This window comes from Eublepharis macularius, chromosome 2 (assembly GCF_028583425.1).
Source record: "Eublepharis macularius isolate TG4126 chromosome 2, MPM_Emac_v1.0, whole genome shotgun sequence".
Lineage (NCBI taxonomy): Eukaryota > Metazoa > Chordata > Lepidosauria > Squamata > Eublepharidae > Eublepharis > Eublepharis macularius.
Window position 1 is genome coordinate 174249367 of NC_072791.1, and position 23615 is coordinate 174272981.

The 23615-nt window shown below is 43.1% G+C and overlaps 1 protein-coding gene across 2 annotated transcripts in view; it reads left to right on the top strand.

Annotated features, from left to right (window-relative positions):
• Nucleotides 1–23615, top strand: part of RAB3GAP1 (RAB3 GTPase activating protein catalytic subunit 1) — a 45533-nt gene that overhangs the window by 14188 nt on the left and 7730 nt on the right. Inside the window, exons 10-22 of one of the 2 annotated variants that reach the window (XR_008596480.1) lie at nt 667–735; nt 9415–9488; nt 11951–12043; nt 12561–12730; nt 13521–13619; nt 13970–14142; nt 14642–14696; nt 15967–16335; nt 18589–18726; nt 19478–19705; nt 20904–20987; nt 21091–21194; nt 21289–21377. Coding sequence is in view for 1 of the 2 variants with exons in the window: in XM_054970382.1 (XP_054826357.1) it covers nt 667–735; nt 9415–9488; nt 11951–12043; nt 12561–12730; nt 13521–13619; nt 13970–14142; nt 14642–14696; nt 15967–16335; nt 18589–18726; nt 19478–19705; nt 20904–21000; nt 21091–21194; nt 21289–21404 (1785 nt within the window). In the remaining variant the exon portion in view is untranslated. Of the gene's footprint in view, nt 1–666; nt 736–9414; nt 9489–11950; nt 12044–12560; nt 12731–13520; nt 13620–13969; nt 14143–14641; nt 14697–15966; nt 16336–18588; nt 18727–19477; nt 19706–20903; nt 21001–21090; nt 21195–21288; nt 21405–23615 lie in introns of those variants that run through there. The other variant, XM_054970382.1, reaches the window with a different exon arrangement.

Here is a 23615-nt window from a genome sequence, read left to right on the forward strand (position 1 = left end):
CTTAAATATTAATGAAAAAATAACATTACTGACAAATAAAATTTTGCAAATCTGATTGTTTCCCATGAACTTAACTACTCGTGGTTATGAATTTGCACAGTAATAGGGCTGACAGTTGAGATATTAATGAAATAAATAAATAAATGCATACTAATACCCAATTATTGAACACTCAGAGATAGTATTTATATGTATGTGCACCATATTTATATGAATGTGAACCATTCACAATGGGTGCAATTTCCTTTTTAAAATGCATGCAAGTAGCAACCAGGAAAAAATTGGGTCCTCCTTGTGTATAACAAAGAAAATGCAGTCATTTTATACACACACTATTACCCCCTGGAGCATATAGTTTAAGAACCTCTTGCTATTATTCTTTTTTTCTTCTTGCAATCCAAACTACTATCAGACAATAAACACAGGTCAGAATCTGGAATGTCGAAATACGTGTTCTGTTGTATAGAAAGGTTCCTTTGTTACTGAAATGTACTTAATAGTAAATAATTTACTGTCAAAATGAAGATGATATTAAAGATATTTGTATGATGAATTTATTGGCTTGTAAGTGAATACAAAATATATTGTAAGTAGTAATCCTTAATCTGTGATTGTATAATAATTTCCATAACTCTTATCAACATGTGTACTTTTTGGATATTTCAGTGAACTCCATTTAGCAACTACTTGGCCTCATCTAACAGAGGGTATAATTGTAGACAATGATGTTTATTCGTAAGTACATTTTCTTGTCTTTGGCTTCTGCAGTGTAAAAAAAAAAAAATCCCAGCTCAATGTTTCAGAATTGTTTAAATTGAGACCCAAATTTAGTTTAGTTGGCAGTATATGTAATATTGTAGCAATTCTCTATGGTTGTGTTAGCCAGTTGTCTACTGTTGTCTAAGAGATAATTGAATGACTTGTTTTGCTTGGTATAAACAGAATGCAAGTACTCAGATGAGACTAGTAGACTAGCATCCAGCATCCTGCTTTCCTGGAAAGGACTAACATAGGTATAAATGCTAAAGCCTTTCCATATTCTTGCCCCTGAGGATAGGTATTTGAATATACTACCTCTGAATATAGAGAATCTGTTTAGCAATCATGACTCATTGCTGTTGATGGACTGGTATTCTGTGACTTTATTTTGCCCCCTTTTAAAACCATTTAAGCTGCTGGCCAACACATCTTTTGGTATTGAGTTTCACAATTTGTTTATGCATAGGGTGAAGTACTTGTGTAGTACTTTCTGTTATCAGTGTTGAACCTACTGTCTGTCAATTTTATTGGTTGCCCTTGAGTCGTCGTATTTTGGGAGAAGAACAAGTGTGTCTCCATGCCATTCATAATTTTATACATTACAAGGCCCAAATAATTTAAACTTTCCTTGAAAATTTGATACCCAAACCCCTTTGACTTTAGTTGACCTCTTCCAGTTTGGTGTAGTGGTTAAGAGCGCGGGACTGTAATCCAGAGAACCGGGTTTGATTTCCTGCTCCTCCACTTGAAGTCAGCTGGGTGACCTTGGGTCAGTCACAGCTCTCTGGAGCTCTCTCAGCTCCACCTACCTTACAGGGTGATTGTTGTTGTGGGGATAATAATAACATACTTTGTAAAGCGCTCGGAGTGGGTGTTAAGTGGTCCTGAAGGGCGGTATATAAATTGAATATTATTATGTTATTATTCCATATCTTTTCAAGTTCTTCGTCATTTTTTTTAAGGTGGGGATGTCCAGAACCATACATACCATTCTAAACATAGCAGTACCATAGATATATACAAGGGCATAACGATACTAGCCATTTTACTTTCAGTACTTTTAGTTAATAATTCCTACAGTAGAATTTGCCTTTTTCATTGCTGTTACACACTGTTAATACTTACGTTGAGCTGTGTTTGTTTCAGTGGATATATCATGTATGGTCCTTTTATGAATAACCTAATCTTGCGCTTGCTGCCCTCTGTCTTATTAGTTGGTGTGATTTTAAGTAAATGTGAGTATGTGTCTTTAAATGCTTGATGTGGTATAGATGAAGAGTGGGGGTAAAAGAGAGGGATGAGTGAGTGATATGATTGGTTGATGACTGAGAGTGTGGGCAGAGTGAATGCAGTTTTAGACTCAGAGTGGAGAGAAAATAGTCAGGGCAAGAGAGGCAAGCTGTGTGCAGCCTGAGTATTTTTAAGCATTTCTGAGAGAAATATTTAGTCAGGAGAAAGCAGGCAAGCTGTGTGCAGCGAGTTTGTGTCTGTTGTCTGAGAGAAATATAACCTGTGTGGAAGCCTGAACTGTGTGTTTGTGAAAGGACAGTTAGGAGAAAGCAGGCAAACTGTATGTGCGCTTGATAAAAGGTCTTACTTGTAATTGAGAGAGAAATTAATATCAAAAGCAGGCAAACTGTGTGTGAAGCCTGAGAGAAGATCTATGAGACTTGGTTTAAGTAAAGTAACTTTAAGAATTGAGAACTACTCTTTTGAAACCATCAAGTTTTAGAAATAATATGAAATGGATACGCTTCTTATAAAAATAAAAGTTTATTTTGGTTTTTATATCCAAGAATATCTGTCATTCCTATATCCCATTCATTCCTCATGGCCACATAGTACCACGAAAAAGCCTGACCCTTGGGCATGTTACTAAAAGGAGAAATTTAAGTTATTCTGGAATTTAATTCCTGGTGGCAGGAGTCTACCAAGAGGGGCAAGAAAAACAGGGTTTCTCACCTGTAACTGTTGATCGTCGAGTCTCTTCTGTGCAGACACACATTGGGACTGCGCAGGCGCAGGCCAGCCGCGGAGAAGATTCTTTTAGCTTCTAGAAATGTGACGGGGACGTTCGGGCCCACCGCGCATGCGCGCCGGTGTTCCCGCCAATTTTGAAGTACAAGTACCCGAACGTCCCCGGCATTCCCTCAGTTCACCTGAGCCGCCGGAGAAACAATGGAGTAAACCAAGCACTCACAGCGGGGCAGGCGGGAGGGAATGTGTGTCTGCACAGAAGAGACTCGACGATCAACAGTTACAGGTGAGAAACCCTGTTTATCGTCGTCGTCCTTCTGTGCAGCCCCACATTGGGAGAATAGCTAGCATCTCACCAATGGGGGCGGGTGTGAGTGTCTATGAGAACAGAGAGTGCAGAACAGCCGTGCCAACAGCGGATTCACGGCGTGCATTCACGTCTATGGAATAATGTTTAATGAAAGTGTCAGCGGTAGACCACGTTGCAGCTTGGCAGACGTCCTGGAGCGGCACTCCTCGCAGGAAGGCAGCAGAAGCAGCTTGTGCTCGAGTAGAATGAGCAGTAATCGACAACGGGCACCCAACTCCAGCTTGCTGATAACAAAGTTTAATTGCAGACACAATCCAGCGAGAAATGGACTGGGCAGAAGCTGGCGAGCCCTTGCGAGGGCCAGAGTAACATAAAAACAAGGCAGGAGACTTCCTGAAACACTCGGTGCGATGTAAATAAAACAATAAAGCACGTTTCACATCCAATGTGTGTAGAGTACGTTCCTCTGGGGAAGAGGGTGTAGGAAAAAAGGAAGGAAGGACCACCTTTTGACGCAGGTGAAATTTTGAAACCACCTTGGGCAGGAACTGCATACTAGTGTGGAGCATGACCGTACCGGGGAAAAATTGCAGGAAGGGGGGGTCACACCTCAGAGCAGACAACTCCCCAACCCGCCTGGAGGAAGTGACTGCAACCAAAAAGGCCACCTTCTGTGTGAGCAGAGGCAAGGGACAGGTAGACAGGGGCTCAAAAGGGGAGAGCATCAGACGGGAGAGCACCAGTGTCAGGCTCCACTGAGGAATAGGATGGGCCCTAGGAGGAAAGGACTTTAGTAGGCCCTTCAGGAACTGTTTGGACAGCCAATGTGCAAACACAGTCCTCCCATCAATCTGCTCATGGAAGGCAGAGATAGCAGCCATGTGCACCTTAACACTGGAGAACGCCAGGCCCTGGGAGCACAGGTCCAGGAGGTAGTCCAGAATGACAGGCAGCGGGCAAGTGAAAGGGGAAACCCCTTTGGGGGCTAACCACCTAGAGAAACGTGACCACTTCCTCTGGTAGGACAACCTGGTAGACGGTTTTCGGGCATTCAGAATCACATTAAGCACCCTAGTAGAGAGGCCTAGTCTGGGGCGCAGAGGAGCCAGGCAGTTAGATTTAGCACCGCCACATCGTGATGCCACACTCCGTCCCTGAGTAGCAGGTCTGGGGCGTGTGGCAGCGGGAGACACCGCCCCTGTGACAGGGAAAGTAAAAGGGGGAACCAATCCTGGCGAGGCCACCGAGGGGCAATCAGGATACAATGGGTTCGGAAGGCCCTGACCCTGGAGAGGACCTTGTGAAGGAGCGGGAAGGGCGGGAAGGCGTAAAAGAGCCCTGGAGACCAGGGTATCTGGAAGGCATCCCCCAGTGAACGATGGCCAATCCCGGCCCGGGAGCAAAACAGCGGGGCTTGTCTGTTGTGGGCTGTGGCAAAGAGGTCGACCAAAGGCGTGCCCCATGTGCGGAAAACCTTGTGGAGATAAACCGTGTTGAGGGACCACTCGTGCTGGGGCAAAAACACCCTGCTCAGCGTGTCTGCTGCCGTGTTGTTCTCCCCCGCAATATGAATGGCCCTGGGCAGGACGTTGTTGGCAATGGCCCAAGTCCAGAGTGTAGTCGCCTCCTTGCAGAGCTTGAGCGAGACCGTTCCTCCCTGCTTGTTGAGGTAATAGCAGGCTGTGGTATTGTCCGACAGGACCTGAACCCTCCTGTTCCGAATGACATCTGCAAAAGAAGCAAGGGAGTAACGGATCGCTCTAAGCTCTAACAGGTTAATGTGCATGCCCATTTCAAGGGAGGACCAAACACCTTGAGCAGACAGGTGTCCACAACGCCCTCCCCAGCCTAGATTGGAAGCGTCCGTGAAGACGGTGACCTCCGGCAGGAAGGGACCAAAAGGACAACCCTTGGACAAATTCTCTGGGTCAGTCCACCACACCAATGTCCGCTGTATCACCCTCGGGACGGAAAACCCACGGTGTTGACTCATAGTGAGGGGGTTGAAAACCCGAACAAACCAATTTTGTAGAGGCCTCATGCGCAGGCGTGCAAAACACACCACCCCTGTGGAGGAGGCCATAAGGCCTAACAACGTTTGAATCAGGAGGGCAGTTTGGAACCGGTTATGCACGAAGTGGCGGGCCAGGGAGGACAGCCTGCTCAAGCGGTCCGGGGGTAGATAAGCCCGGCCCAGCAGAGAGTCAAAGTGGACCCCTATGAATCTAATGCTCGTACCAGGGGACAGGACCGACTTCCCCAAATTGACCACTAGCCCCAGACCGTCTAGGACGGACAAGGTGAGGGCGATAGAGGCCCGGAGGGAGTCAGAGGAGGGACCCACCAGGAGCCAATCATCCAAATAGGGATAAACAAAACAGCCACTAGACCGTAGATGTGCCACCACGGTGGCCATACATTTAGTGAACACCCTGGGCGCCGAGGCCAGGCCAAAGGGCAAGGCCGTGTACTCATAGACAGCGCCTCCACAGGTAAAACGGAGATATTTCCTGTGGCCCTCAAAGATGGAAATGTGGAAGTAGGCGTCTTTGAGATCCAAAATGGCCATCCAGACGCCTGACTCTAAGAGTTCCAACACCCGGGACAGGGTAAGCATCCTAAACTTCTCCACCTTCAAGTAGGTATTAAGGGCCCGAAGGTCCAAAATGGGACGAGACCCCCCATCTTTCTTATCCACAAGAAAGTATCTTGAGTAAAACCCCCAAGGGGAAGTAGAGACATTGACCACCCGGACAGCACCTTTGGCAACCAACTCCAAAACATTATTTTGTAACACAACATTACAACAAGAAGCACAACGGGGTGGGTGCGAAAGAGGGGGTGCAGTGGTAAACGACAACTTATAACCGCGGGCCACAACAGAGAGGACCCAGGTATCCGTAGTAATGAGTTGCCAACGGGGCAAGAAAGGCCGTAGCCTGTCCAAGAACAGGACATTAACAGCGTCCTTGGAGACCAACTGGGAAGCGTCCTGGTCTAGTCAGAAGACCGTGGGCTTCTGCGCTGAAGTCGAGGGCTTGGGCGAAGGAGGCTGCTGTCGTCCCTTGGACCGGCCGGAGCGTCTCGAAGAGTGGCGCTGCTGGCCAGAGTAGGAACGGTGGCCATAGGATTGACCGGAGGGGAACCGTCCTTGGCGCTGGTGGAACTGCTGGTAGGGGGACTGATAGGACCGGAACCTGCCGTACCGATATCTCGGACCCGTCTGTGGAACCGAAGGCGCAACCCCGAGCGACTTGGCCGTCTGCTGGTTCTTCTTCATAAGAGAAAGGGACTCATCCGTTTTCTCTGAGAAGAGTTGAGGACCTTCAAACGGAAAATCCTCGACCTTGGCCTTCTTCTCGGGGGGCAGGGCAGTAGATCGAAGCCAGGCGTGCCGACGCAAGAGCACTGAGGATGCCATCGCACGCGCCGCGGAGTCGGCAGCGTCCTTGCCAGCCGTCATCTGTTGCTTCGACAAACGGAAAGCCTCAGCCTGGAGAGCCTTGACCAAGTGACGGCGATCGTCGGGGAGGTCAGAGAGGTAGGACGACAGACGCTTCCACAAGAAAAGATTGTAAGAGCCCATTATTACTTGGAAATGGGCGATCCGGAACCCCAGGGAAGCTGAAGAATACACCTTCCGACCAATGCCATCCAGCTTTCTCCCCTCCCGATCCGATGGAGCCGAAGAGGAGCCCCGTCGGAACCGAGCCTGACCCTCCTCGGCCACGATGGAAGAGGGCTTCGGATGGGCAAAGAGGTAAGGGCAATCTTCCTGTTTGAGGCGATAATATTTCTCAACCTTCTTGGCCGTAGGCGGTACAGAAGCAGGGGTCTGCCAGAGTGCCAGGGCATTGTCGACGAGATCTTCGACAGGAGGAAACGCCACCGAGGCAGGAGAGCCCGAATACAACGGCTCCAACAGCTTACTCTTGGGTTTGGAGGTCGTGGAGGCGACGTCGAGCTCCAGTGCTGCGGCCATTCGGACCATCTGCTCTGCAAACACCCTGTAATCGTCATTAGGGGACGATGAGCGGAGCTCCCCCACAGCATCATCAGGGGAAGGGTCAGAGGCCGCGTCCGACGAGTACTCAGAAGGAGACGCCAAGCCCTCATCATCCTCGGAGTCGGAGAAAGCTGCAGGGGTCTGCGTCGGAACCGACGGGCGGTCAGCCGGAACCGAGGTAGAAGGCTGGGGTGCCGAAAGATGGCGACGCGGCTGAGTGGCAGGCGGAGCTGGAGGCAGAGTGGAGGGCGCCGGAACCGTGGCCAGGGGCACCAAAGGACCAGGCAGAAAGGAAGCGGACTGCTGAATCCAAGCCACAAAATCCTGCCAGGAGGCCACGTTCCCTAGGCCCGGGACAGGCTGCCAAGGAGGCAGAGCAGCAGGCAACGGAACGGACCGGTGAAACGGCGCTGGAACCGAGAAGACTGGCTGCGATGGAATGGAGACCTCCGCCGGAACCGGAGCACACGGCAGAGAGCGCTCAAACTCCTGGAACGCGTCCGAAAATCCACGGATCGACTCGCAGTCGTCGGGAATCACCGGAGGAGGTGTGTGAGGAGGCGACGGGGTATGGAGGAGACTCCGGACGTCCTCAGGAGGAGGGGCCGGTCCAGGAGAGGAACCAGCCAACGAGGCCGGGGCCGGCGACAGAGCACGGCGCTTGGCCTTTGACTTGGCCTTTGCCTTTTTCGGCGGGGGCTCCGAAGAAGCCTCGGTGGCCACAGGTTTCGAAGAAGGCTTCGAAGAAGCACGTTTCTTCGCCTTTCGACTGGACGGAGCAGTCACGGAACCGGAGGCGATCGACCCGTCCGGAGCGGACGCCTCCGTCGGAGCCGAGACGAGCGGTTCCGACGAGTGATGAGGAGCCGGCGAGGGGGCGACAGAGCTGGGCTTGCTCCCGGACGACACAGAGGCTTTGGGCGGTAGAAGGTTAGCGTCCCAAAGAAAGGCCCGGAGCCTGGCCTTGCGGTCGTTCCGCGCTTTCGGAGTGAAGGCCATGCAAAACTTACAGCGCTCCACGACGTGCCCCTCGCCCAAACAGATGAGGCAGAGGTCATGACCATCAGAGTGGGTCATTTTAGTGCCACACTGTTGGCATTTTTTAAATAAAGCGGAATGGGACATAGTGGAGGCGTTTCTCAGTCAGAAGGAAACGGCAACTCACAGCTAGAAGAAAGTTGGAAGACACAAGCGACAGCTGAAGAACCTTTTCGAACGGCGGCGAAAAAGGAACTGAGGGAATGCCGGGGACGTTCGGGTACTTGTACTTCAAAATTGGCGGGAACACCGGCGCGCATGCGCGGTGGGCCCGAACGTCCCCGTCACATTTCTAGAAGCTAAAAGAATCTTCTCCGCGGCAATGTGGGGCTGCACAGAAGGACGACGACGATTAAAAGGCTTAAAGACCAAATCTACCCAAGAGAAAGAAAAGGGTCGTAATAAGTGGAGGATTAGCGGTGGGATATCAAACATCCTGAGGAAGAGAAAATATTTTAGGAGGGATATCAAACATCCTGAGGAGGAGAAGATATTTTAAGTGGGATATAATATCCTGGGAGGAAGGAACATTCTGAGAGAAAGGCATTCTGAAGGGACAGATAGCCAAGGAGACAGAGTGTTTCAGTTAAATTCTGTGAGGAATATAGAACTGTTATAAAGGAAAGAGACACAGAGAAACTAGTAGGATTTATAAGAGAGAACATAATCTGGTGAAGTTTAGTAAAATTGTAAAAGGAAATACAATTAAAAGAGAGAAAATGGCAGAGTTTCTGGGGATGGAAAAGGAGGCTACACACAGCTTGCCTCTCTTGCCCTGACTGAATCTGTTCTCCCTCATTAACTAAAAACTGCATTCACTTCACCCACACTCTCAGTCATCAACCAATCATATCACTCACTCATCCCTCTCTTTCACCCCCCACTCTTCATCTATACCGTACCAAGCATCTAAAGACACATACATGCATTTACTTAAAATCATTACAGTCGGGTTTTGCTTATTGTAGGATTGGGACAAGGGAAAAGGGAAGGGAACAGAGCACATATGAGGAGAAATCATTATCAGGAAGGCATTGAAGACCCTCTTAGCCCAATCTTAGAAGACCATTACAGCAGTCAGTGTTTAGACACGTTGTGCAATAAGTACTAAGATTATATGTAGGAAAGTATAGGATGCCTTTGCAGCATTAGATGATAGTGAAGCTGGACAAAAAATAGTGTAAGGGCTGAGTAAGTGGTAGGTTAAACTCCTTTTGCAGCAATAAGTGTACTGAGGATAGACACAAAAGTTTTAAGGATGCTTTCTTCAAATTTGTGTTTTGATGAAACACAAGAAGAAGTAACTGTATTTTTGTTTTTCTAGAGACTTGGATCCTCTTCAAGCTCCTCAGTGGTCTGTGAGAGTCCGAAAAGCAGATAATCCACAATGTTTATTGAGTAAGCAATGGACATCTTATCTTGAAAAACAATTTAAGCAATGGTGGTTTGTATAAAATATATGTGGAGAGAGTTTTGCTATAATTACAAATCAAACTGGGTCTCGCGGACAAGACTTGAGTACAAACAATAAAGAACAGCTGTTTTTCACTGGCTTACTAAAATGACTCATTCTGATGAAGGGCTTTCCATGTTTCTCTTCCCTGGGAATTGTTCTAAAACTTCATTGTCTGAGAAGAACAGTTGGTGCAGAGATACGGAATTTCAGCTATTGAACTGTACATGACAAAATTCTTTCCTGGGAGGTTTTGATAACCTTGCTACAAATAAACACAGCACTCTACCGCAACTTAGTAATGTCTTCTGCACACAGTTATCCAAACATTATGAGGGGGCTTAATGAAAAATCTGACCCGTGTCGGTGCTTCTCCCTTTCTCTTGTATAGCTACCTCCTTTAGCTAACTCTCCTATCCCACTGAAGGCTTTCAACAATCGATTCTTAACTTAGTTTCTTCTTCCTTGCAATCAGTTCCTATTAATTGTTGGAGCTCTGTTCTGTGGCTTCTGTGTTGCTGGGTGATTTTTACTGACATTTGGATTTCTTTGCTTTTAATATATTTTGTCCAGTGGACACATTTGGCTAAGCTTAAGGGTTTGTGGTAAGACAGAATAGTTTCCCAAGTAGTGTCTTTTTATCTTCTCTATGTTCTATTCTGTTTAAAATTTATCCACTGGATAGTGTTGCCTTGCAGAAGGTTTAGGTTCAGATCTCTTCTCTGTCAGTGAAAGAGGGAAGTCAAGCCTAGTTATTCCTCCCACTTGCACCTAAAGTAGGACCATGCAAATGAGCTTATATTCCAGCCAGTGTGGGAAGGAAGTTGCCAGTTCTGGTCCTGTCTGCTCTGCAGTTATGTTCACATTCTTTCTCAGACATTCTAGAAATCTGTTTTTCTTGCATCAGTGTAGACAGGTATCCTGAAATGCATTATTCCCAGCTGCTCTGCAGGCAGAGCTATGTAAATACTTTTTGCAGTGCTTCCACATCCGGCTAGAGGGCGAAGCCCCAGTCCATGCCTTGCTTCACTTCCCATCAGACAAACTTCCACGTCTCTGTGCAAAAAAATTCTATAATGGAAATTAACATTTCAGAGAATGGTTTGTCCTCACAAATATAAGGAAATTTACCTCAACTTGAAGTTTGGCAAGTATGAACTGTGGCTTGCTTCCTAGCCAGATATGGAAGTGCTGCAAAAAACATTTACCTAGCTCTGCCTCTGGAGCAACTAGGGAGCACAACTCATTTCAGGATACCTTCCATTCCACTGATGAAGAGATACCCTCATGGTAAGTTCATTCTTCATACTCATCTATTTTTCTCTACTTTTCCTCTTCGTGGATTTTACTGACTGGAGCTTAGTCAGTTCCGTGATTGGGAAGAGAGAGAGAGAATTTCCACTTCTAACCAATTGTCCTGCTCCACCCCCACCCCCTGCTAAGAGTGACATACATGCCTCTCTCTAAAGATGTTGGCAGCCTGCATTAGTAGAGATATGCTGCTTAAAACACTTGGGAAGCCCATTGATAGTTACAGCAAGTCTTTCTCCAAGAAGGAGAGGGAGGCAGAGCAAGCAGCCGACCACTATGCTTTGAGGCACTGAACAATGCCCCTCAGCATCCTCCTAAGACCCCAGCAACCTGTACACAGGCTTTGTGGCAAGAGCTATTAGTTGGTGCTGTGAACAAAGGATAGAGTAGTGCGAATTATTTGGCTTGAGTGAATACATGAGCTGTTCGGGAGGTCACCTCAGTAACAGCCATTGCTGCCATTGTAATCAGGAGGAGGATGAGAGCAATATCTCTTCAGAAATAGGCCTGAAATAGCAATCGGTCTGGCCTGGTTTAAGACCTCATCATTTATCTTAAAGCACCAGTTTCAGCTGTCTCTTCCATCCTAGCCTCAAAAGGACCAACATTTCAGTTGTTACAGCAACAAATAGTACTTTCAATGAAGAGCTTCTCTTGTCTCTCCCCTTCCCTCTGCCCCGCTCAGTTTTGTAGATATCCCCTTTGGAATCTTTACAACATTTTTCGGGCTCTGACTGTAGTATTCTTTGAACCCATCTGTACTATGTCCTTCCACAGCTTGTGCACAGCAAAGTGCAGAAATAGGCAGACTAGTGAAATGCTAATATGATGGGAGAAAATGAGTTAAAAGCCAGAGTGAATTAAATGGTTTTAGCCTGGCATGTGAAAACTAATAAACAGAATGTCAGGCTAGCTTCCTGAGGAATGGTATTCTACAGAGGAGACATCTCTGGTGAGAAAACCCTGTCCATAGAGGCTGCCCACTTAATTTTCATTAGTGGGGGCACCAAGATCAATGCTGTGTATTTGGATTAAACAACTGCAAGATTAATATTCAGAGATCTGACATCATCTGGATGATTATTTTCTTTTTTAGGTGACTTCGTTACTGAATTTTTCAAGCTGTGTCGTCGGAAAGAATCAACTGATGAGATTCTTGGGAAATCAGCATTTGAAGAAGAAGGAAAAGGTATAAGCTAATTGTTACAATTTTAAATGTTAAGATAATCTTCTTGGTCTTTGAAAATTATTGTGTCTTTATCACTACTGAAGCAGGAGGCATAATGGAACTGATTGCCAGTGTACAATTTTTTCTCCGTAAGATAATTCTCTATATACTCTGTCATTCCCCCCCTTCTGGTTACTACATTATTATGTATTCTATCTTGCCATTTCCTGAATGATCTCATAATTGATAGGGCTAAATAATCTTTTTAATTTTTTAACCATTTCTACCTCTTTCTCAGCTTGTACTATTTTAAGACAGGTGGTACCTTTACTCACCAGCTAATGGCAAAGTAGTTCTGGATTAGGCAGTAGATGGCACACTTGATAAGATTTAGCTTTGCAAATAGTTTTGTCATGTTTTGTATTTGTCTTGCTAAGAATGGTTAAGGGCATATCTAGGAGGTTTTGCCAAATAGAATACTGGTAACACAAGTGTAGGTTCCAGAAAAATTGATAAGTTCAAATTTGATATTTTATAGAGGTCGCTGATATAAGCCATGCTTTGTCAAAGCTCACAGAACCAGCACCAGTACCAATCCATAAACTGTCAGTGACAAATATGGTTCACACTGCAAAGAAAAAAATTCGTAAACACAGGGGGGTAGATGAATCACCATTGAATAATGAAGTCCTCAATACTATTCTCTTGGTAAGTAAACTGTACTGTGTTGCATTTTATCATGCTGGTGTCTAACTGAATTTGCATTCTCATTCAGACCAAAGTAATGGTTATTATTAATGACAGTGACTGGAAAGAACTTGTTCTAGCCATAACTGGAAGAATACTTAAAGTAGCTGTAACCAAAGTGGTTATAACCTTTGCTGTTGGGTTGCAGCTGTACTTCTCTGCCACTATTGCTGTAATGAGGATTCCGAATTTCTGGTAAGATCTAGTGTATTTAAAGTCACTTGATAGTGTTCAAGGTGGTTCTTGCTTGCAAGATCGGTGCATCTGGCTTACATGCTGAAGAGATAAAATGCCAGCTGTTTTCCTAAGTTTTTGTTAAATTATCACAGCTTCTTGGTAATGTAGCTGCTCTAGTTTGTGCTGTTGTAGGTGTATGTATTCTCTGCGAAGAGTGTGTAGGACAGGGAAGGGGTAGGACAGCAAGATATAGATGCGTGGCTGTGACAAGGTAAGAGGAGCGAGACAAACTGGAACTAGAATATCGTGTGCCATTATGATACTGGCTGGGAGGCTCATATAGAAAACAGAAAAGCCTGGTGGTGGTGGTGGGGAGGATGAGGAGGGCTTAGAACAAACATGCCATCTGTGACAGCTTGAACGACTTGGTCTCTTGTGAAGCCAAATAATATCCAGGTCATTAATAGCCTGGCTTTAAAACAGACTGATTTACAGCAAGTAATATTGCCAAACTGTCTGGTTGTCCAAGCAACATATGTTTGAAAGTTGACACACATATATTTTTCCCCTCAAGTACTTATTCCCTGATGCTGCTGATAAATCAGCAGATGGATCTGAAGCCAGAACTAGTACTTCAACAGGAAGCCTCCCTCCTCCAGACAGTGAAGACTATGTAAGTTCAAACTGTATGCAAAAAACGTACCAGATTTCATTGACTTTCAGTTTAAAAAAGGATCCTTTAAAAATACATAGTTTTTTGCTTTTCATATTTCAAATAAAATGATTACTTTTCATATCCAAACCTGTGTCTGTTACCTGTGTTCCTCCATATATAATTTTAAATAAAACAGCTGTGTTTATTCTGGTTTAACATTCTAGGTAAACTGAATTATACACCAGATGCAGCTGAATTCTGCAGCCTGTATTTGCATATATTTGTTCTTTGAATATTTTTTCTACCCACAAATCTTACAATTGTCCTTGATTTCTTCTCCAACCCTCCCTGTTGTGTGTGTTTTCTAGAATATCTACATCCAGTTCAAATCTGCTCCTTCAGATAGTCTTACTTACAAACTGGCCCTTTGTCTTTGTATGATCAACTTCTATCATGGTGGGGTCAAAGGAGTTGCACATCTCTGGCAAGAATTTGTCCTGGAAATGCGTTACAGATGGGAGAATAACTTCTTTGTTCCAGGGTGAGGATTTTTTTTAGTAGTCGGGGTTATTATAAATAGCCAACAGGTTGCAATAAGTGAACCCAATTTAAAAGTGAGCAGGGGCCAAATTTCTGCTGCTACTTCAGTGTTCTTCCTGCTGCAGCACATTAACTTGGTCCTATATAGGTCAGTACAAATTAAGTCTTTTGTACCCTAGTATTCCACCCTTTGTCCAGGGACCTGAGACATTTTAGACTTTCAGTAGCCTGTGAGGAAAGCCAGCCTGAAAAGTTTTGTCTGGCCCACATATATCCCATTTGCAGTTATACACTACAGCTAGTTGTTTGAGGTGATTCTTTATGTATTTGTGAGCAGATGTTGGGAGACGTGCTATTTTGTGGCCTGTAACTGGTTATGACTTTCTAGGGTAGGCACTATTGGATCTGAAAAATACACTGTAATTATCAATCATGCAGGAAGTATTGATTTGAATCATTCTTATTTTTGTAGTAGTAATATAAATGTAATTTTTTGTTAGGTTAGCCAGTGGTGCTCCAGATTTGAGATGTTGTTTACTGCACCAGAAACTTCAGGTAACTATAACAAAAGTAATATACAAAATAATGGAACTTTGATTGTGTACTTAAAAAATAAAATAAGGTTTATTACTCCATAGATATTGCCTCAGGAGTGGTAAAATTTTGTCCATTTTTTTTACTGTAGTTTAAGGGATAGCATATCTGTGACAAAAGCCCCTACACTTTAATATGGCTGAAGATTGTTTCCCTAGAGTATCTGAGATCTTGGACGCCCGGAGTTTACATTAGAATAACCCATTAATTCCACATTGGATCACCTTTCCAACTCGATCCTTTTTAGACAAAAGAGAACCAGTTTTGATGGGACCAGCTATTTGTCATGGTAGTTCAGAATCATTAACAGCTGCTTGGTTTGGAGAACTATAATTTTAGTAATTTTCTGATTGGTAACATTAGCCTCTGACTTCAGAGATGGGGCTTTACATTGGACTGGCTAAATCAGCTAATCATAGAGGAGGCTGGCTTAGGTCATATTCCATCAATATCTGGGGGCTTTGGATGTTTTTTGTATCAGTTAGAACTGTGTGAATCTGGTGACCACAGGATAATGGGTTGAGGTTAAAGACCCCTCTGTCAGCTTTTTACTGCACAAGCTCAGAGAAATCTGTTATAGTCTAGGTAAAGTGTAACTAGCAAACTTAGACTAACTTTACTGCTTTTATTGGAAGTCTGTGTGCTTTGATAGTGTTTCCCCCGTATTTTGTTTTGCTCCCCCTTTTGTTTTTTAATTCAACCACTTTTTTTAAAAAAAAAAAGATCATCTTCCATTTTATAAAAACCTTTTTTAGCTTTGTTTAGTACAGCATAGTTCTGTGGGACGTTTCTCTTAATCTCTTCCCTTCATGCCAGACTACATGGATGTTCCATGGTTTTCTAGATATTCTCCCAGGTTTACCTCCTGTTCTTTATTGTTCTAGTCCTATGCTAGAAGGAAACTTCCTTAGTGGGTGAGTCTAGAAGTTCTCAGGAGGATCCTGAGTGGTGGCTGCATTTACTTGGTTCTTTCCAGGGAACCCTTCCTCTAAGGGAGTTTCCCAGCAAGGAAAGGCACCTTCTCCCACCTTTTCCTTCTGTCACAAGATCAAATTGTTAGAGTGATAGTTAACAGAACAGCTTTTCCACATTGGTATTGCCTAAATGTTTAGAAAATCATTATTTTATTGGCTGTCACCCCCCTTGTTGCTGTTCCTTATATGTGCTGTTTTGTGGAATAAATGGAAAGGTTGCTGCTGGAGATTAATATAATATGTGCTTTCTGTTCTAGATGTTAAATTGCTGCATTGAAAGAAAGAAAGCAAGGGACGAGGGGAAAAAAGCGAATAGTTTTGACCGTTCATCTGGTGACCCTGGAAAAACAGACCTGTTGGGCAGAGAGTTTCACAAGGATAGTGATAAGGAAAAGGGAGAAGTGGGGAAATCTTGGGACTCATGGAGTGATAGTGAAGAAGAATTTTTTGAATGCTTAAGTGACACAGAAGAACTTAAAGCAAATGGACAAGAAAATGTGAAAAAAGGGGTTGCAAAAGAAAGCAGCAAAGAAACTTTAGCCTTAAAGCCAGAAGGTCGTCTACATCAGCATGGCAACTTAACCTTGCTTCATTCTGGTGAACCTCTCTATGTTCCAGTAACACAGGTTAGTCTGTAGCTTGAAAGTATTTCTGCTAGTCTTGTACTTCTTACTATGCAGAAGATGATTGGGAGAGCAACTGTAAGGATGATCATGTATGAATAATTGTTTGGTGTTGGATTTGCTTCCCCACAAGTACCAATTTGTGTCATGGATGTTTATCTGTATATTGAGATACAACTTTCCATCTGAAATGTGGTGATGTATAGGATGTAGTTGAAATAATTGTATGAATTGATTCTGCTCTGAAGTCTACTTCCATATTTTTGTGATTACTCAAAAGTTGTGCAACTCTGTAAAGGCAGGGCTTGGAAAATAGATAATGATCCCACCACTGTTAAGCACTTTAAATGCTCTGATTTGAACAGATGAGAAGAAAGCATGTGTCTTATTGAAATCAGCGAGGTTTAGAAATACTTTTATGGTGTAATAATCATATGGCCCAGATTGTGTCCTCAGTTAGAATTGTGTGAGATACTTTATTTATGTGTCTGTTTTATTCATGTGTCTGAGGAAGTATGTTCTGGCTCCCCAAAACTTAATCACAGTAAATTTGTTAGTTGTTAAGGGTGCCCCCAAGACTGTTCTCTTATTTTGGCTTCAGCAGACTAAATGAGATTACCCCTCCATATAAAATGCATTTTTCTGAGAACCTGACCACCATGTTTTTCTGTCAATTACCTCCTGTCTTATCTTCCACCCTGGCTTACATGGGATTCCAAGGAGGCTTCCTATCCAAGCACTGATCAGAATATACCTGCTTAGCTTCAGTAGTATTGTGTGCCCTCCCAACCATAGTCAACCATCTAACTTTTTGACAGTAGAAATGTTCAGTTTGTGGCACTCCTAAACCCATTCCCCCCCCCCTTTATCCCCTTAAAGGATGCTACAGAATGAGAACTAATTATTTTATACCAATACTCCTGCCACCACTAAGCAGTTCTGATTTTTCCTCAGTCTGTATCACTGCATAAATGGAAGTTTTGTTGTTAGCTTTAGTGGAATGTGCTGCCAGTCATTAGTTTGTTTTCTTTTTCAAATTAAGGAGTCTTGTGTAAATGGCTCTATCTTGGTATTTTGTTTCCACTTACAGCGCTTTTTTTCTGGGAAAAGAGGTGGTGGAACTCAGTGGGTTGCCCTCGGAGAAAATGTCACATGACTGGTGGCCCCGCGCCCTGATCTCTAGACAGAGGGGAGTTTAGATTGCCCTCCGTGCCACTCAGCGCACTGCTCAGCAGCGCGGAGGGCAGTCTAAACTCCCCTCTGTCTGGAGATCAGGGCGCGGGGCCACTAGCCATGTGACCATTTTCAAGAGGTTCCGGAAGTCCGTTCCACCACGTTCCAGCTGAAAAAAAGCCCTGACTTATATCTGAGAATTTGTGTCATAAAGAATTTTGGTTTTAATAAGTACTTCCTGCAATCTGGTATAGAACTTTTGACATTAGCAAATTCTGTTAGTGTATAAAATCCATCAAGGATTCCATGTGCTCATGTGGAAAATTTGAGGCTCCAGTCTGCAAGACTGAAGATTTGAAGTCACATTGGCAGCTAGGTACTAAAGGTTCTTACATGCAATAATCATAAGTAAAATCACAGGGAGTTTTGTTGGCCTACATATGACCTGACCACACAGTTCAGAACATATGAGTTCTGTTAAGTTTTCTTAAGGAGTGGATTGGAATTTCTGCCAATATCCTTCCTACTGCTGCAGCCCATGGAGGGGGAAGTTAGCGGACCTCCAGGAACAGCACAGTGTTGGTCTGCAGTGAAAGAGCAGAATCATTAGGAATGACATCTCTTAAGAAAATATAATTGCCCATAAGTCTTTGGAAAGTAGTTGGATCCAGGTTGCTATTCTGGGAGCTCCTACATTTTCCCAGAAACTTCAACCGTGCCAAAGGGATAGGAAAATGGACCCAGTTGGTGGTTGTAAATCCTTTATTTTGGGCATTATGTTTAAATTTCTGTTCCGAACCAGAGTGATTCTTGACTCCATCAAATCACATAGTTGATCATGAAAACCTAATTTTTCCTTTCTTATTATTCCTATCCGAAATGCTTGGGACATCTATTAATCTCCCTGAGTGCTGCTGATCTGTTGTTTGCACAGCTAAACTGACAATTACACATTTCAAAATGAACATGAAACTATTTTTTTTCTCATTTAGGTTGTTAATAGGACTGAAGGCAACTGTCTGTACTCCACTGAGAGAAGTGAAGGGGAGGGTCCTTATAAACTTCAGTGTTTGTATTTCTTAGGAACCAGCTCCTATGACAGAAGATCTATTAGAAGAACAATCTGAAGTTTTGGCTAAGCTGGGAACGTCAGCAGAAGGAGCCCATCTTCGAGCTCGCATGCAGAGTGCTTGTTTGCTCTCAGATATGGAATCCTTCAAGGTAAATGGTGATTTCCAAATTCCATAGTATTGTCTTAATAATATGAATATAGTTTAAACAATGCAAATGGAACTTTCAATAATAATTATTTTACCTGTGGTTCATTTTCTTTTTATCTAACTCTTTCTCTGCCACAGGACAATATCATAATATTTGTCAGTGGTTTAAAAATTTCAGTTCATAATTTTGTAGTGTTACAATATTCTAGCTTGGTTTGTGTCTGACCATGTACTTACTGACATTAGTTAGTTAATCACTGACAGTAAGTTAATCACTGACAGTAAATTAATCATTCGAATCAAAGAAAGATGTCTTTCCCTCCTTTTTGAAATAGAAGTTCTGTGGGCATTGTTGACTTTTAGTATTAGTTCTTTTAAATGAAAATTGAGACACCATTGTGCTTTGCCAAACCAGGTAAGCCTCCTTGATTAAGACGCTTTCATCTTTGTGAGGTGAAGCCAGTAGTAGCTTTGGATTCTTTTTTGGGGGGTAGGGGGGAATTATAAGCTTCACAAGAGGTCTGCAATAATTACTAAAAACAGATCTCAAATACTAAAACCAATAATTACTAAAAACATATTTCAAATACTAAAACCAATAATAGCAAATAGTCAAATAATTAGAACAAACCAGAAAGCATTAAATATTTTTAACTGACAAATAATAAAAGTCAATCCTGTTAACCAGATTTTGATTTGAAAACTGCACACTGGGGGGAAAAAAATCTGTATTTGCTTCTTTTCTCCCCTAGGCTGCCAATCCTGGTTGTTGTCTGGAAGATTTTGTGAGATGGTATTCACCTAGGGATTACATTGAAGAGGAAATGGTGGATGAAAAGGGAAATGTAGTCATTAAGGGTGAGCTGAGTGCTCGAATGAAGATTCCAAGTAACATGTGGGTTGAAGCATGGGAGACAGCAAAACCAATTCCAGCGAGAAGGCAGAGACGACTCTTTGATGACACTCGAGAGGCAGAGAAGGTAAAGAGGTTCATGACAGGCTGCTTGTCCATTGTGAAGTTTATAAAATGTGTTATGCTAAAATGATGTACTCCGTTTATGTTGGGTGTGCTAAATCCCTTTAGTATTGCTTAAGATATTTATATTAAGTATGCAGTTACTTTTAATATAAGACTGAATAATCCAGTTTCTATCTGGAATGAGAGTCTTTGGAATTGGTAATCATTTTGTTTATGCTTGGATGGGGACCAGCTCATGGCTGCAGGGGAGAGGAAGATGACAGACATACTGCTGGGAAGAATCAGGCCACACACAGCATACTTGCAGCCCTTTCATTTTAAATATGAACTGTGGACCAGATTGGAACCTACAGCCCTCAGCTTTGCTGACCCTATCCCCTGCCAGCAATGTAACTGGCCAGTGAGAATTGGGCTACAGAAAACTGGCTGAAAGCCCAATTGCCCAGAGTCATCCTGTCCCCCCACCACTGCAGGCCTAAATGGTGCTCCAGCTTAAGGCTGAGAGCTCGATTTAAGGGAATATATAAACTGAGTTGAAGGAAACTTGAAATAATTTATAGAACAATAAAATATCAGAGAGAGAGAGAGAGAGAGAGAGAGAGAGAGAGAGAGAGAGAGAGATGTTGTGAACATGACTTTTTTGGTAACTTTCTCATGTCAGTAATTATAGTAGATCTTCTTCAAACCCCCTCTTGCTCAGTTCCCCAGATTATTTATCTGGCCCACCCAGCTTCCCACCAACAATCACTTGTTTGCCACAAATGTTGCTCTCCCTTCTGAGTTAGTTATTTGGGACTTTTCTTGCAGCAAACTTCACAAGACAGTTGACAGATGAATTCATACTACTGAAAATGTACCTGCAAATTTGTTTACTTGGATGGAATGCAGTAGTTTCACGTTGTTTGACTTTTGCCTGAATTTCCAAAGTACCAAAACTACTTTAGTCCAAAGTCTGTGCAGAATCTCTGCAAAATAGTTTATCCTATGTTAATGAAGTTCCCATGATGGCCATCAGGTATAAATATAGAATGCTGTTACTGCATTCTAGTGTGTTCATCCTAGTGTATTAGTTGCCATATCATTTTTGTACTCTTCTTAAAGCAAGCAGGAAAATGGTGAGATATGCCATACAGAATCAAGCTGACTGGATATTAGCGCCAGAATTATTGTGATAATGCAATGCTTTTACATGTCTTCAGGTGCTACACTATTTCGCAGGTCAGAAGCCAGCAGATCTTGCACGGCACCTTCTACCTTGTGTCCTTCATGCAGCTGTGCTCAAGGTAAAGGAAGAAGGTAAATAATGCTTGATAAACAGTGCAAAGTACATTTGGAATAAAGATAAAATTATTACTACAATACACTTGATTCATGTTCATCTAACAGAATCACTGGAAGATATTACTTCAGTAAAGAGGATAATTAAGCAAATAATCACCCACTCCAGTAAAGTTCTACGGTTTCCAAACCCAGAAGACAAAAAATTGGAAGTAAGTAGGTTTTTTTTCATGTTCAGTTTGGGAACTTAATAGAAAGTGAGGGATGTAGCAGCATATAAATAATTTTTTTTCTACTTCCACATAGGAAATCATTGCTCAGATTATGAGTGTGGAAGCCACTATTGCCCGGGCAAGGTCACTGAAAGCAAAGTTTGGGATAGAGAAATGTGATGAAGAGGAGGAACGCAAGGATCTAGAAAAGTGAGCAATCTTGTATTCTTTCAGATAGATAGCCATGTCGGTCTGCAGCGGAACAGCAGAATTTGAGTCCACTAGTATCTTCTTCAGAAGGGAGCTTTGATTCTTGAAAGCTTAAACTTTGAAAATCTTGTTGGCTTCTAAGTTGCTACTGGATTCAAATCGTCTTGTATTCTTTGCTTTACATCTTTGGGGAATTAGTAAGCCAATGTGGTGGTGGTTGCCATTCTTTTGAAATTCTCCCAAAGCCACGTCTCTCTTGTTCTACCTTTTACTTGAAACTTATGTTCAGAATTATATCTTGCATAATTATTTGTATATCTGAGGCTGGGCAGCCATTGATATGTATTACATGGCTGGCTTTCAAACATTTCACCTGTGATTCCATACACAAGAGTGTACTTGGGAGTAAAGAAACAGAAGCATTCCTGAATAGAGATGTGTGCTTCGGGTTTCCAAATCGAGTTTTTAACCCAAATTGGGCTCAATTTGTAAAGATTTGGGATTCCCGAATCAGCTCCAGCATTGCTAAGCTGATTCGGGAATCCCGAAGCAAAGCTTTCCAAAGCGATTTGTTTTGCTGCTTTGGGATTTGGGTTATCCCGAATTGTTTTCTTGAACAACCTGAAGTGGGACACCCAAATCTTTTTCGGGTGCACACCCCTAGTCTTGAGTATGAGATTATATTGTCAAGATGATTTCAAATCTTGGATAATAGTAATCCCTGATTAGTATTAGTTCCGCAGTGAACATTAATCATGGGTAAGAATATTGGGGATCAGAATGGTTTCTAATTGGCAAAGATGTCAGACAGGGATGCATATTATCTCCCTACCTGTTCAACCTCTATGTAGAATATATCATAAGGAAAGCTGGATTAGATCTAAAAGAAGGTGGAGTGAAAACTGGTGGAAGGAACATTAAGAATTTGAGATATGCAGATGACACCACGTTACTGGCATAAAATAGTGAAGACTGGAAACAACTGCTGATGAAGGTTAAAGGAGAAAGCACCAAAGCAGAATTACAGCTGAACATTAAGAAGAGAAAAGTAAAGATTATTGAGGAATTACACAATTTTAATGCTGACAATTAGGAAACTGAAATTGTTCAAGATTTTCTATTCATTGGCTCAATCATCAACCAAAAGGGAGACTGCAATGAAGAAATCAGAAAACTGAGACTTGGAAGAGCAGCTGTGAGGGAGCCAGAAAAAATCCTTAAAGATAGTCTGTTTAGGGACCAAAATCAAGATAATCCAAACTATGGTATTCCCCATTACTGTGTATGGATGTGAAAGTTGGACAGTGAAGAAAGCTGACAGGAAGAAAATATATTCATTTGAAATGTGGTGCTGGAGGAAACAGCCAAAAAGACAAATAAGTGGGTACTAGATCAAATCAAGCCTGAATTCTCCCTAGAAGCAAAAATGACAAAACTGAGGCTATTGTACTTTGGTCACATCATGAGAAGACAAGATTCTCTAGAAAAGTCAGTAGGAAGGCAGTAGGAAAAGAGGAAGACCTGAAACACGATGGCTTGACTCAATAAAAAGCCATGCCCTCCAGTTTGCAGGATCTGAGCAAGTCTTAATGATAGGATGTTTTGGAGGTCTTTCATTCATAGGGTCACCATAGGTCGGACTTGACGACACATAACACACACACACAAGGCTGGCAGGAAGAATGCAGAGACAACTTGAGTATGGCAGAGGAGAGACATGGGTGGGGTGGGTGGGGGAGAAATGCTCAGTCCTGTGGCAAAGCACCCATAGCTAAAGGGATCAGGAACTAAGTTTGCATCAGCCCTATATGAAGCGGCAAAGAAGTGCTGTTTCAACCAGTATTGAGTATCATCGTGGAAATATTTAAAGAATGTAGATGGGAAGCAGGCCGATGAGAAATTTTAACATGCATTGCTTGATAATTTTATGACTGCAGCTGTATAAATGGCCCGAATAGGTGAATGAGCTATCAAAGGTCAAAGAAATTTCACATTACCTGCCATTCATTCACAAAAGAGCATCCAAGGGATGAGAAGGCATGTATCTGCATTAATGAACGTGTCCTAAATTAGTTACCTTGAATTATGTGACTAGTACTGTCAGACCTAATAGGAATATTTATATTATTATGAAAAGATTTTAAAGAATCAAGCACTGTTTTAAGGGAAAGTGACACATCTTTGCTGATTTTCTTTTCTACTTTTTTTTGT